Raw genomic sequence first — 15,572 nt, forward strand, 5'->3', positions numbered from 1 at the left:
TTAGAGTCAGCAGTAGCAAGTGGAAAAAAAAAACACCTGACTTCTTTCATCTCCTGTCAGAAGGTAGAAAAAGTCCCTGGGGTGATGATGAGGATTTAAAGAGGGCAGGGGGAATCCTTAGGCAAACACAGTAACTATTAGAAGGAGGAAGACTGCAGGAGAGGAAATTCCCTGTGATACATATGCAAAACAAGAACATTTGGAAACCCTGTTATCTTTGTCACACAAGTACTGGAGTAGTCTGGCTGTTAAACCTACTGGTATGTGAGAAACAGGGAAGGTATTCACTTGCACAGTGGTCAGACTCCTGGTAATTCATACTGTATAACGTCGGGTTTTATGTCACTGCCTTAAGACTTTGGGGTGTGGGGGGGACTATGTGCTTCTGAAGGATATATTCTGGCAAAAGGTCCTAGCTGAGTTGCAACTTTGCCTTCCTGGATGTGGGGTCTACTTGAGCTTTGTCTCGTTGGGAAAGATCTTAAAGCAGTCTGAAATCTGTGTTCAGTTTTGAGGTCTTGATAAAAGACAGAAAGATTTCAGGACTTTGGGAGTCCTCAGTTTTGTGGCCCATGTAGAGGGCTATCTCTGGAAAAATTTCCATGTATATTATTGACTTAAACTTCTCAGTAGGCTCTGTTACTGAGCTCTGACGTTGTCACACATTTATTTCTCGTGTCTGTAGCACCAAAATAAAAGTATATTTTTTGCATTTACTCTAGTTGACAAGTGTGCATTATCTGTGAATTACTACACCTTGGTTCAAGAAACAGGGGTACTGGTTTTCATTAGGTTGTACTATGACTGGAAAACACACTTTTTATTTCTTCCTTCCCCCTTTTTTCCATCTAGGTAATAAAGCAAAGAACTTTTTCCTAATATCCAACCTAAATCTCCCCTTTTCCAGTTTAAAACCATTACCCCTTGTCCTACTGCTCCATGCCCTTGTGAACTGTTCTTCCCCAGCTTTCTTACAGGCACCTTTCAGGTACTGGCAGGCTGCTATAAGATCCCCCCCAAGAGCCTTCTCTTCTCCAGGCTGAACAACCCAAACCCTCTCAGCCTGTCTTCATAGGAGAGGTTCTCCAGCCCTTTGATCATTTTTGTGGCCCTCCTCTGGAGTCCCCATATTTTAAGTTGTTTTCTTAGGTCAAAGGAAAAAAGGACTACAATATTTCCTGATCATTTAATGTAGATGTACATCCCAAGGGCTGAAAAGATTAAGAATATTTTAAGTGTTGAACTGTCGTGTTTCCAGTTCACAAGGCACACGTGAAGCAGCTCTGAAGCAATCTGTGACTTGGAGCTGCTGGGATTAATCATTCTTTGGCTTTGTTTTCTGCAGTAACCAACCCTTTCATGCAGCTGAGAGTAGAACTCTTGAAGAGTGACCAGCCTTAGCTTCAAAGCAGGTTTATTTTTCACTGTAATCATAAAACATGCACTCTTACTTTCTTCCAGCTTAAAACTCGAGACCGATATATTAACAGCCTGAAAAAGAAATGCCAGAAAGAGTCTGAGCAAAACAAAGAAAAACAGAGACGAATTGAAACCTTAGAAAAATATTTGGCTGACCTGCCAACGCTGGATGATATAGAAGGGCAAACTAAACAGGTATGGTAAGGGAAGTTTGTTATACAAATCTGTTACACGATTAAGCTCCCCACTATCTGTTGTGGAATCTTTTACTGCTGCAATATATATCTTTTGCCCCTGTCTGTTCAGGAAGAGAAATATTTCAGTGTGGTAGGAAGCACTGTAGCTATTGGGGATTCTCATACTGAGACAAGTGAAACGGGCTGAAGATTATAGAGAGGGTAACTGTGAGCTGTGGCCTGCCACGAGCCCTCCTGCTAACACAGCATCTTGTCTGACTAATGTAACCTGTTAGCTGCAAATTCTAGAAGAGAAGAACAAACAGCTTGAAGAAACTATGGCTGAGTTGGAGAAGAAGCTCGGAGAGGCCCGGTCGCAGTGCAGAGACAGAGAGTTGCAACTGGTGTGTCAGAAGAAAAAAGAGAAAGAGCTGGTCACAACAGTACAGAGGTATGAGCAGCTGCTTGGGCTGTGCCCGGGGATGGGTGTACTTTCCCACCTGATATCAAGACCTAATGTTGTTTGTACTCTTAATCTGTTAGGATGCTAATGATTTTTCATGGCATAAATACATTACTGTGCAGAGTGACAGTGTAATGCCATGGAAAACCCAACCAGATTTTGATTTGTGTCGAGTTACAAGTAATACCCCAGAGAAGAGGCTGCCCAGGACACTCTTCTCTTTTTATAAAGATATGGGACAGTGCTGCAATGGCATTATAGCCTGCTGCTGGATAGAGGATAGAATAAATGTGTGTGGCACAGGGGTGTTGTATGGAAGCTATCAGCACTCCTATTAGGTAACAAATCCTGTCATGAGCAGTGGAAAATCTCCCTGGATGTTGGCTGATGGGTGTATCAAGGGAAGGGTCAAAGATTTAAATAAACTGTAGCTGTTTCTTACCTGTTCATCAAGGGTGGGAATATTTACAGGGAGATTGATCTGTAGCTAGTCTGCTGCCACTGAACATGTATAACTATGAAAAAACAAGTGGGGGAGAGATCTGTGAGAAGACTACAAGTGAGATGTGTAGACATTATTATTACTATGGTTCATTTTAAATCAGGGGAGCTACTTAAACTTCTATGGAAAAAAAAAAAAAGAGGGGGAGGGGAAGAAGGGGGAAGTCACTTCTAATAATTTATGTGGCTGTTACTACAGTTCACTGTCTCTCCATTGGGTAAAGGTGCATGCCACAGGAGTCTGAAAATGTTTCCATGATGAAAGGCAAGCTGGTTGGGACACCTTGCCAGCCAAATTGTTGACACATTGTTTCCATCTTACCAATGAAAGGCCTTTTTTTCTATGTGCCCTCATAATCTAGATGAGGATCATTTGGTCTTTTCTGAAAGCCTACAAATAGTTGAGGTGGCCTCCAGTTTCTAAATCAGACAGCAAGATTAACACTAATAAAATGTATTTCCTTTCTGAGAGAAGGTGAGCAAGCAAAGGCTAGCTACATCTAGGAGCTTGGGTTGAGCCACAGAGGGTCTGAAGGTCATACCCTCATGTGAGAGCAGCTGGCAGGAGTGGCTTTATGCTCCCCCTTACAAGTGACAGAGGGCATGAAGATAGGCCACCAGTGCAACCTTCAAATCTGGATTCTGGTTTGAGTTCTTTGTGCTTCAGTGAGAAGGTCTGGTTTTTAAAGCTCCTGAAATGTTTGAAGACTCCTCTGATTGATGCTGGTTCTGGCTTTGCCCTACCCCCCGTGGCTCAGAGCAGCTGTCAGCATCACAAAGCCCTTATTTGCTCCTCATTGCCCTGTCTCCCAGTGCCATTCTGCTTGAGATGTGTCTTTTGGGAGATGCAGCACAGAATCTGGCCCATAAATCCATTCCAGCACTCATCTGCTCTTGTTGGTGCCATGGTAACCAGTCATTGAGGATTTCTGCATCATTCATCCCCTGGTGGTTTGCTCACTGATAAGGCTGGATTCAGCCAGGTACAGTTTTTGCAGTTCTGGTTGGAAGATGATGTGACTTTCTAATCTTTCACTAGAACACATAGTCCTCTGGTTTCTGTCAGCACACCTAATTTTTCTTTCATGTTGAATGACAGTTTACAACAGAAAGTAGAAAAATGCCTGGAAGATGGTATTCGCCTTCCCATGTTGGACACAAAACAGCTTCAGAGTGAGAATGAATGTCTCAAGGAAAAGAATGAGAAAGCCAGTAAGGTTAGTCTGCACATGATCTGCTGGTGGCATCTTTAACCTTGAGTCCTGCTTTTCTTTTTTTCTTTTTTTTTTATTTCAGAAATAAACACCTTGCTAAAGAATTGTACATTTGTTGCTAATTCAGATTTCTTTTCAATACCTGCTCCTCTTCAGTATGCTTATTTTGCAAGCATTTCCTGTTATGTCAGAGTTAAACGCTGTCTTGTCGTTTACATTTTCCAAGATTCTCTTTAAAATTTACAGCCACACACCTGTAAGCTGATTTTTACAAAGGATCTGAAGAGATTCAAGCATTTTAAATTACTCTCTTTTATATTCTAGGTCATAGACAATCAACAAAATCAGATAGCTGGACTGATTTTAGACATGCAGGTAAGGTCTATATTCTGTCTCTATTATTTACTCTGTCCACTTTAACTTTGTAAAGATATTATTAAAATTGAATTTCATCCTTTTTTTCTTCCCACATAGAAGACAAAGGTTGAAATGGCAGGAACTGTATCTTAGGGCCTGTAGTTGACCTGTATTCTCTTGCAGGCTCATAATATATTCTGCCTGTTTAAAGTCTGAGGACTGCCTGTGTAAGTAACTGTGAAGCTGGGATTCAGATGATCAGCCAGAGCACAAAAAATGGTACTGATTAGGAGCTTCACTGCTGAAATCCTTAGTAGTACCTTGCTGAACCTCACTGCACCACATTTCACATCGGTTAAGCAGGTGCCTGTTCAGCTGGTTTTTCACATGTCACTCACATAGATATCTTAACTCACTTAGATATCTTAACTCACTTGGCTGGTCTTGGGCACCTAGCTTGAGGCCAAGGATTTTTCAAGACATCAGAGGTTGTCAGCTAGGAGTCAGTTGCTGCTCTGAGATTGGATTAACACATCAGGCTCCTGATACTTGAAAGGTACTTAGTGACCAGTGTTTGTTGTGGAGAAAGGAAACATTATACAGGTTGTAGGGAAGAGGGTGTGACCCACTCTAAGAAAAAGCTGAACATTGAAAACCTGCACAAACATCTGTTTTTAGCAGATACTGAAGCCAAATTCAACACATACTGGTTTCTGCATTCTTCTAGATGGGCATTTATTTTCTTCCTTGCCCTCCAGAAAGACTTGCTGCTTGGGAATGAAGAAGGGGCCTCTGCTTTGGCTCTGTATACATTAGGTTTGAAAGAACAACAGAATGATAGTACAGTCTGGTGAATGCCTGCTCCTTTCTAGGTGGAAGGGAGCACTCTGTGGAGCTAGAATCCAAGTAACAAAGGGACACAAAACTGCTTGCGTAGCAGTGCTAGGAGAAGGTGCTTGATTATTTCTATTTTGCACACCGAATCCAAGTTTGCTTATTTGTAGCAGTTGTTTGCCCTCATTGCATTGCTTCCTTTCTCTACCATGCAGGCAAATAGCAGGCCTGATTCCTCTTGAAAAACATATTTTTGCCTAATTAAATTAAAATATATGTAACACATCTGTAGAGAAGCAGATGGGGAATTTAGCCTACTAACCAGTATAGCCTATATCTGTTAACTGAAAAGTAAAATTAGTCATTTAATCTTCTCCAGGTTTGAAGGAGACAAAAATCTATTGAACTGAGATATTTTCAGGGAGCAGCCTGTCATACTGAACAATTGAGACCCAGGCAAATGTAGTTTGGGGTATTTCATAATTTAAAAAAGTTCAAATTGAACTCCATAACCTTTCAGAGGTTCTCTGTCCATCTTTCTAGTTTAGTTAAAATTATTTACATGTATACTATGTGCTTAAAACAAATCTGCATAACTTGCCTAAATGTTATTATCAACCTAAATCTTTTTGTGTATCCTAAACTTTCTGATCTCTTTGTCTTCAGGCTAATGATCTTTGTGCACACTTATACAGTTGGCTGTTTTTTGTGCTTAGTCTGAAATGCCTTGAGGGAGCTAAGACTGGGAAATGATGAGTAGTTGTGACAGTCTGTGGACAGGGTGGTTTCTGTTCTCCAGGACTTCCCTTACTTTTCCGGCTTTTGAGTTATTTTGTATAAGGATTGAAAATAAGATTTGAAAGGGGTGTTAGCCCTTCAATTACTTCTAGACTGCAGCAGCTTCTTTGTATCCCTGATCTCCTTCGCCTTCCAAATTTGTTCCCTGGGAAGCATTGAAAATTAGTTCATTAGAAACTGAAATTTCTAATTCTAAAAACAGGGGAGCTCAGTTTGTTGCCCCTCTTCTGCCACACTGTAAACTTATGCTCAAGAATGTAATTCAATTCATTGTTTGTAACTTGCAAGTTGAAAACAAAGGAATTGTGGATCAGACAGCAGTGTATGAAGCAGTACTAGGTAATATTTGTTCATAATTGTGGTTGAATGATTTCGATCCTCTTGCGTGGCTTTGCCTGGTTGATTTGTTCTCCTGAGCATGAGGGATTAAAATTCTGGTTGATTTGGACAAGAGGTCATGCTGCATAGCACAGCTCCAGAAAAGGGAGATGTCTAGATGAGAGTAACTTTTAAAAATCTGTGTCTACATGGGTAATTTGGATATCACAAAAGCAGCACTTTGGGTGTGAAAAAGACAGTAGGATTGAGTCAGTTTGTGCAATGCCTGCGTGGCCCAAAGTACATCTGTCAATCCTGTCAGTCACAATAAACCCAAACTCTGCTGGGCTGGGAGTAACACCACTTAAACTGTAACTTTGGGAAGCATGTGGAGCAAAGTAAGGGTGAAGTCTGGAGGACTCCTAGCACTGTGAGCAGTAGGAATTCATAGCACTGTGGGCTCAAACAAGCTGGTAAGCACCTGCGCTTTCTCTGAGTTGTAAGATTAGAGTAACAAAGGATGATAGCTGGTAGGTGTCTCTCTTAGAAATAAACACAGATTTCCTCTTCCAGTAGTTCCCATTAAATGGTGCAACTCATAAGATGAATCTGCGCACATAATTTGGAATATTCTGTGAGGGTTTTTCGAGTAGTTTGCACAGTCACAGGTGGCAGGTGTAGTTCTGACAATACACTGTGGAAGGTAACATTTCTGAAGCTGTCTTCATCACCTCCTGCCCACCCTGTGGAAGGCCATACGTTTCATATCTGGCATTGACATGAATGTGAAATGTGGTTGTGGTAGTCCTAATGCATGTACTGTAACTGGGGCTCTGGGTGTCCCTGAACATGCTCATGGAAGAGAAGTGCCCCAAAGACTATTAAAATTTGAAAATACTTGGAAGCTGGGAAGATGTTTTGGGCACCAGCTATCACTGTTTGGCCCTGTTCTCCTCCTCTTCCCTAAACATCTCCTATTTGGCTGCAGACAGAGCCAAAGGGACCGTCAGTCTGACCCAGAACGGTGATTTTTCTTAGTAGACACCATTTTTTAAAGACCTGAAGAAGATGGTTCAACACCACTGCAGTTTCTGCTCATCAGCAAGCACAACAAAGGAAATGCCTGAAAGCAGAGCTGTTTCCTGCCCTCTCCCAGCCCAGGGTGTTTCCTTTGATGTGGGGCAGGGCCCTCTTTCTTCCTCCCCTTCCTTCCAGTGGAGAGTGAAGCTGTGCTTTCTTGCACAGCTTATCTTTAGGATGCACATTATTTTAGCAGTTCCTTTGGAGGGACAGGGTCTGGGTGAACTGAGGAGCAGGTCAAGAAATATGTAAAAACCATTTTAAAAACAAGAAGTAATTTCTGAGTTCTGCCTGCTGATTGTTATTGCTTACATGAAAATAAAGTGTAGATTTTTTTTTTTTAGTACATATTAGGTGTGTAAAGTTTAACAGGGTTGTTTTCCAGCTTTCCAAAGGTTATGACAAAGTACTACGTTCCCTCACCGCTTGTGCGGTGTTACCTGAATGTGTTGGGAAAATCTGTCAAGGCTACACACCTCCCACAAGTGGCCAGGCCATTAAAAGCTCCTCTCAGTGTTGGCCCTGCCTTGCCTCTCATTACTCCCTGCTTTTTCATCAACATTAATAATCCTTACAGCTGGCAAGTTAATGAAATGGCATCTTGTCCACTCGGTAGGCCACATACATGGCAAAAGGGTAGGCCTGTGTATAGGCACAGCCTACTTACTCTGTGCTACAGCCCTCAGTACCAGTACTCTGGAAACTCCTTTCTTCATACATAGAATCATAGAATGGTCTGGGTTGGAAGGGACACCAAGAATCACAGAGTTCCAACCGCCCTGCCACAGGCAGGGACACCAACCTCCAGCCTGGATCTACACAAGGTTGCCCAGGGCCCCATCCAACCTGGCCTTGAACACCTCCACGGACAGGGCATCCACCACCTCTGGGCAGCCTGTTCCAGCACCTCACCACTCTCTCTGTAAAGAACTACCCCCTAATATCCAATCTAAACCTTCCCTCCTTTAGCTTTAGTCCATTCCCCCTTGTCCTGCCATTGTCTACCCTTTTAACAAGTCGATTCCCCTCCTGTTTGTATGATCCCTTCAGGTACTGGAAGGCTGCAATGAGGTCCCCCTGCAGCCTTCTCTTCTCCAGGCTGAACAAGCCCAGCTCCCTCAGCCTCTCTTCATAGGGGAGGTGCTCCAGCCCTCTAATCATCTTTGTGGCCTCCTCTGACCCCTCTCCAACAGTTCTACATCTTTCTTGTACTGGGGGCCCCAGATCTGGACACAGGACTCCAGATGGGGCCTCACAAGAGCAGAGTATCTTAGAAGGAACTTGCACTGGAGTAAATTTGTCATCTTTTCCAAAGCTAAATTGTTTTTCTAAGACCCCAAAGCCAACACAGCTTGATACAATTTGCTGTGGGTCTGTCAAGTGGGGAGCTTGAGGCTGTGGGTTTGGGTATTTTTTGGTTTTGTGGTGGTTTTTTTTGTTTGGGTTGGGGAGTTTTTTTGTCTGTTTGGGTTGTTTCGTTGCTTTTTAGTTTCCCTGTCTAGGAACAACCTAGACAGAAAACTGAATAAAGCTGTAGGAGTCATAAGTTGCAATTTAAACATAAACATATCTCTTAGAAAAGAATAAATTTGATCTTTCTATAGCATTTTATTTAATCTACCATATGGAATTCCCTGTGAGAGAGTTCTCTGCTTTGGGAGAAGAATCATTAGGATTGTTCCTACAGAGATTCAAGAAAAAAAACATTCTTCTGGGACAATGTCATTCCATAAATTGAGAGGGTTTGCGAAGTGCAACTTCTCCTCCCATCATAGTCTCTAGTTCCACTCTGTGGAAGGTCACAATCAGAACTGTGCCAAGGCATGCACCGTTGTCACCAGTGCTCCAGCTGGATTTTGAGCATGATGGCATCGGATTTGCATTTTTTAATTGAAAATGGGCAACAGGTTTTCCTTATTAACGTGCTGAGCAGGGGATGGGGAGGGCACTTTATATGCACTGTGCTTTATATGCACAGCATTGGATTTGTGAGTAATACCATTAACCACAAAAGAGGATTTTTTTTTCCTTGTTGAAAGCTGAAGAGATCTGTTTTAAAGCATCAGGAGCTTATATAATCACTGTTCATGGTTATTAGTATTGAGATAGGTGATTTGAATATTCCTCTCTCTGAATTTTGCTAGATGACCTTGAAAGACATATCTACAGATCTAAAAGCCAACTAGTTGAATAAATGAGTGGTTTTAACAACAAAGATACTTGGGCTCATACTGAATTCACCCAAAAAAATCTATTTTGTAAACGTTTTAAGATTTCTCCATTTCAAATCTGTAGGTAAAACCAGGGAGTTTGACAGCAGGTGATTTAATGTTGCAGCAGTTGTTTGTTTGCTGCTGCTTGTGACTGATCTGGAAGGCAGTAATGGAAACCTCCAACACTTAAGTGCAGCAGCGTCCTCAAAAGTTACTTTTTCATTACTGAAAATAGTAATTATTATATCTGTTTAAAATGACACTATGAACTATGAATGGTACTCTTTTTTTGCCTTCTGTTGATTTTTGTTTAGCACAGTAGGCTTGTGTAGAATGCTCTTACCTTGTATGTGAATGGTTTTAAGGAGCTCCCTGCTCCATACCAAGTGTGGGGATTTATTCTCAGCTGTGTAGAAGGTGAGGTGAGTTCTGTGCTGTGAAAAAATTGTAGGTGGCCCTGCTGTGCTCTTTGGGGGAAAATAGAGGCAAAAAAAAATATCTTCCAGTGACAACTTGGAATTGCACAAATGCAGCTGAGCTGTTGTTAATCTGCTGTTTATTTCAAGTGAAATCATTTGGCTGAAATAAATATTGGACAGTTATTTTACACTTCATGGATACAAGCAGTCTTTTTGTTTCTAAACAGGCACGGCTTATTTAAAGGGTTTCACTGGTATTTGGAATGGGCTTCAGCTGAATATTACCAGGTGCACATGGTAGAAAATAAAAAAATTAAGTAATAGTAGAAAAGTTGTAATTAGCTGAAACCAACATTTCCTGAGGATGGGAGGGGTTTGTCAGTGCTAATAGAAGGTACAAGATTTTTAAATCACTACCTGTGTTTTCATTCTGTTTAGTCTATGCAAGAGAAGCTTTTGCAAGAAAAGCTGCTGGTTCAGAAGATGACAAATGAGCTTGAAGAAAAAGAAAGGAGTATAGAGCAGTTAAATAAAACTCTCTCTGAAGTAAGTAGAAGCTCCAATACCCACACTGACCACACCAACTAAGATCTCTTAGTAGGGCTTTGTGAGCTTCATTGTACTGTGCTGGGTGACATGTAATAGGTACCACACCTACCTCAGGAAGTGAGAACTTCAAGGGTGAAGGCTGCTGAGCAATGGTAGCATGAAACAGCCACAGAAAAGCTACCTGCCTGGCATTCTTTAGAGGGGTACAGAAATATTGTTTACATGTATGGAAATTTAATTATTTTTTAATTATGTTGTTTGTGGTTTGAAACAGGAAACCTCCTGCTGCAGTGCATGCTGCAGACTAACCTCCCCCTTTGTCCTATTTACTTTTCTCACAGAACCAAAGACTGAAGGAGGAGAATGCCTCCCTGAAGGAGCAGATGTGGCGAGTGGAGCAGTCCAGGCAGCCGGTATCGGAGAAGATGCCTATAGCAGACCAGTTGTTCACAGAGATGTCTCATTGCTTGTTTGAACTGAAAGCACTGTGCAGTATTCTTACTCAGAGAGCTCAGGGCAAGGAGCCTAACCTTTCCTTACTGCTGGGAATCAGATGTAAGTGATGTTGTCATTCCAGGGCTTAATGGTGTTTTGGCATGAGGACTAACAGTTTAGCTGGTGGTGCTCAAGCTTGCCAGCTAGACAGGCTGGTGGATTGCTTGCTACACAGCTGGAGCAGTTGTGTGGGAAGCATACTCCTGGAGTGCTCTGGAAAAGCTGGGCTTGTGGTGCACCTGGGCTGCTAAATGTGTAGGACTACACAGATCCTTTCCTCTCAGGAAAAAGGGTATCTGGCTCTTCATATGGACCCACTGGTGCATGTGTTTACCATGCTAGAAAAGAAAGGTGTCCATCCCTCCTGAGACATACTGCAGTCACCCTGAGAGTTAATAGATGGGTTTTGGTTAAATGTGTTCTGCCCTATAAATTTATTATGAGAGAAGTGAGGCATAAGTAGGCCCAGTGTGGCTACATCACGTGTTCTTTGTTTAAAGCCTTTGGTCAAGTGGTAGGAATATCCATCAACTATTTGAACATGTGTATGTCTAGTTTGGGGGTGAGGATTGAGGGCCAGACAACTCCATCTCCAGTACTGCTAAAGGCACATCTGGTCTTCAGCACTTACTAAGCTGTTAAACATAACCAGATGAGAAGCACACTCTAAAGCCAGTCAGAAAAAGCCTCAGCATAGTGAGTTTGTATCATATGTATCATATTCTGTTGTTTTCTGGGTGGTCATTAGAATTAATTAGACCGGTTGCTGAACTGGACCTTCAGGTAGAAAGGCAGAAGTATAGAGTCCTGTGCAACAGGAGCTACTACATGCCATGTACTATAGCCCCCTGAAGTGCAGAGTATGCCAGTCTCCAGGTCCATAAGACCATCATCAGCTGGCAGGATGAATAGTGCAGCTTATCTGTATCACCATCTCCTCACCTTACCTGACCTCCTTTCCCAGGCCCTCCTGCCTCTCTTCTCCAAGTGGCTGGAAACTGCCAAAGTCTCTCAAAAATGGCTGTTCTAGACAGTTTTTTTCACTGCTGTTGAGATCTGTTGGATTTTAGCAAGTGTAGATGTTGATACAAAGAGAAGCCTGACTTTCAGAGCAGCAGTGATGGGGCTCTCAGTTGACTTTAGGTTCACATGGTACCGCGTTTTGTTGGCTTTTCATCACACTAAAGCACGGTTTCTCTTGACTTCAAGTGACCTACCCCTTGTTTCAAGGGGGACCGACTAGTTGAGATCCTCAAAGTGCAGTTTCTAGAGCTTTAACCTTGGCTGTTTGTTTTTTTGTAGCACTGAGCTGTTCAGCTGAAGAGAATGAGAATTACCACAGCACAGAAACCCTTTCCAAGAAGCTCTTGGACGTTTGTCAGTTGCGGAAGGACATTGATGAATTAAGGACTATAGTGTCAGACCGTTACGCTCAGGACATGGGGGACAACTGCATTACTCAGTGACAAGGTTTCATCTAGTAGCAGATGACTTAGTAAATGCTGCTGTGTCGCAGGTCTTTGCATTTCTATTCAGGAGCCATATTGGAAGACTGCACCTAGCGCCGCGCGTACGCGCCGCTGAGGATTGTGCGTATTTAATCCTGGGAGTCTGGTGGGGATGGGGGAGTCATCATTGGAACAGAGTGGCACAAACTACAAGAAACCTTTTCTCCAAACTACTGAATGTAGGAACAAGCTGTGAAGAATGATTCAGTTGGATACTCTGTTCCCTTCACTAAGGCTCATTTTTATTACTTAAACTGGTTTCTGGAACATCGAAACAGCTGTACTGCTACTGCTCTCAGCCCTTTCCTTCGTTATGGGTTTGTAGGGCATCATCTGTGTTCTGACATCCCAGCAGAGGGTTTTGAAGCACCTACAGGTGTGGTGAAGGCAGGTGCTTGTGCAGCTGTGCTTCACTCCAAGAATTGCAATTGGAACAACCTTGGAGTGCTACAAAGAGTAGTTGCTCTTCAAGTTGCCTAAAAAATTGATACAGGAAAGATGTTCTTGTAATGGATGCCTAGCTTGTTTGTCCAATAGTGGAAGAAAACCAGGTTTTAACTCTTCTTTTTGTAGATGAATTCCATAAAACAATTTGATAGCGCTGTGTTTTAGGAACTGTCACATTGCTGTAAGAAGCTTCAGTAATATGAAGTCGGTGACAAACCCAGAGAAGCTGGAAGGCACGAAGCTGCAGTGCAGTACATGGCTGTCAGAATAGGCTGTGTTTTACTGTTTGTACCATACTTACTTTTCCCTTCAGTCTGTGTTCCATCCCTGAAGGCTTCTGAGGAGGCTGTGAAGCACCTCAGCCATTTATTTTTTTGAATTTTTTTTTTTTTACCACAGCTACAAAACGGGTGTTTGGCACTTGGCAAAATCAGGGCTCAGCACAGAACATTTTCACTTGGCAGTATTAAGTGCTCGGTTATCTGAGGACTGCAAAATTTCCCAGGTTGTTTGGGAATTCTTGATCTCTCCATTTATGTAGGAAGCGATTACATTGGAAAACTTAAGATCATGTTCCATAGTTTATTTGGTGAGTGTCACTTGGCAGTGCTGTTTCACTCCCATGGGACAGATGACATCTTAGTGCTTCTAATTTCCTGGAACATTAGGACAAGTTAGCTGCACAGCTATGCCTGATGCCAGAGAGTAGCTAACTGAAGGAAACAAAAGCCTGCAAAGAGAAAAACCACTCTGAAATCACACTGATAAGAGAATATGTGAACATCAGTTACATACCTGATTTTAGAAGAAAGTTTCCGGTGAGTAGGTGTGAGTCAGTCACCTGACCCTAGTGGGTATCAGCCCGAATCTCTCTGAAAGCATAGCAGTAAGACCCAAATCAATCCCAGGCTAACGTTTTTATGGTGAAAGTATCAATGTCAGCAGTTTCCTGATTATATTTATGTTTAGTAGATTAAAAAAAAGTCTAGCAGTGTAGACTTGGTTACTAGTTTTAACTTGATGTTTTGCTTTCTGTTCATCATTAAACAGTTACTGGTAATGTTGGTTTTATAATTTAGTGGTTTAATTTTTTAATTTTTTTTTTAGCTCCACAGACTTATTTATTTGCCACTCCTCTCTCTCCTGAACCTACACATGGACTAACTTGTGAAAAATAGTGTTGCTATTTATGTTATTGCTACATGGTGTTTTCAGATAGTTTCATCTTACTGGTTCGGCTCCTGTGAGCACTAAACAGTGTCTAGATAAACTCTCGAGTGAAAGCTGACTATAGTTTCTCTGCATCAAGGTAAAAAACAAGGCCATTTTCTTTAAAATTTCCTTTCTGTAGGTTTGAAGGTTTGTAGGTTTGATCCTTGGAAAAAAAAGGATTGTTGCACAAACAGGCTCACGGAGTTTTCTGTGCCTCTAACAGCTCTGGCTTTTGTGACCAGGGCCTCAGCTCGGTCCTTTGGTGTAGTTTGTTGGTTTGGGCACTGCAGTGAAGTAATAGGCTTCAGTTCATGGCACGTGTCTCGTGTCAGAACTCAACAGCAGCTTCTCAGACAATACAGGTATTAAGGAGAGAGGAAACCCATTGTTTCCTCAGATGGGAATGCTATACCTGTAACAAAAATTACCGAGCAACAACTTATTCTAAATCTGGTGGGAATAACAAGGAGTTTGTTAGAGCAATTAAGAGGAACAGGAGATTTTTTTTTGAGTCACTTTGAACTACTCAGCTGGTCACTTGGCTGGAATGCCTCCACTGTCCCTCTGGCTAAATGGAGATAATGCAAAGTTGAGATAAGTAATTTAATATTTGCAAAGCACTTCAGGAGTTTTTATGCTCTTCAAGTATTAGTTGAAAGTCCCTCAGGAAGGAGGTCCCACTTTATGTGTAATACTTTGATTGCAAGGCTGTAGTCTTGCATTTGAATATTTTTATTACAGAACTTGTAATATTTATATTGACCTTAAAGCACTTGATTTAGAAAAGCCCCTGAGTTTATCTGCCTCAGTCAAATTAAAGAAGGGAGGTAAATGATGGATGTATGAGCCAAAGATGCAGACTACCAATTGACTACCTACAGAGATAGTGTTTTGCTTTTATTCCTTAAAATTTGGCCTGTTGTAGTAGTAGCAATTACTATGTATGCATCAGTTTATGGATGCCTCTAAATGGGATAAGCTTTGTCTAAGATATGCATGATTGTTTAATTGGTTAAAATGTAGCGTGTGTGGTCTCATTCAGCATATTTAATACAGAGTTGATTAATGAATGTTAACGTGGGAATTGCTCGGATTTAGTCATGACAACTTCTTGCTGTAGCTGTTAGACAATCACAAGGGCTGAGAAACAATCGCTGTCGAATGGATACTGACCCGTTCTGGCTGTCAGCAAATTTGTACAGGAATTTTTGTTTTTACAGTTTCAGATTGAATTTATACAGTCCTTTAGAAGACATTTACAGTAACTACTGTATTCAAGAATGTATTTTAAAAAAGACTTGGAAAGCAACTGTCTTTGGACAAGCTAGAGACGATGCTGTGTATTTGCTCTATAGAAGTAGCGCGGCTCAGTCGTGTAAGCGTGATGTAGGTTGCTGGCCTCTGCTGTGCAGCTTCCTAGTGTGACCCTTGTGTGGAACTGTGGAGATTGCTGTAACCACCCACTGGGCTCCAGCATTCAAAGCTGCCGGTGGCCACGAAGCCATTACAAGAGCTGAAATTGCATCCTTTTCACGTCAGAAAGTTTCCTTCCTTCCTTTTGCCCTCGCC

General features: G+C 41.9%; 1 protein-coding gene across 1 annotated transcript in view; it reads left to right on the plus strand.

Moving 5' to 3' along the window:
* CEP85L (centrosomal protein 85L) overlaps nucleotides 1-13,201 on the plus strand; it is a gene marked incomplete at its 5' end in the record, with an annotated part of 113,306 nt that extends 100,105 nt beyond the window's left edge. The window contains 7 exons of the mRNA XM_084261974.1: nucleotides 1,462-1,614; nucleotides 1,892-2,046; nucleotides 3,659-3,776; nucleotides 4,098-4,148; nucleotides 10,231-10,338; nucleotides 10,683-10,896; nucleotides 12,139-13,201. Coding sequence (XP_084118100.1) covers nucleotides 1,462-1,614; nucleotides 1,892-2,046; nucleotides 3,659-3,776; nucleotides 4,098-4,148; nucleotides 10,231-10,338; nucleotides 10,683-10,896; nucleotides 12,139-12,302 — 963 coding nt within the window. The 3' untranslated portion in view covers nucleotides 12,303-13,201. The remainder of the gene's footprint in view (nucleotides 1-1,461; nucleotides 1,615-1,891; nucleotides 2,047-3,658; nucleotides 3,777-4,097; nucleotides 4,149-10,230; nucleotides 10,339-10,682; nucleotides 10,897-12,138) is intronic.
* Nucleotides 13,202-15,572: the final 2,371 nt, after the last annotated feature.

Source organism: Gallinula chloropus (genome assembly GCF_964237585.1).
Source record: "Gallinula chloropus genome assembly, chromosome: 3".
NCBI classification, from domain to species: Eukaryota; Metazoa; Chordata; class Aves; order Gruiformes; family Rallidae; genus Gallinula; species Gallinula chloropus.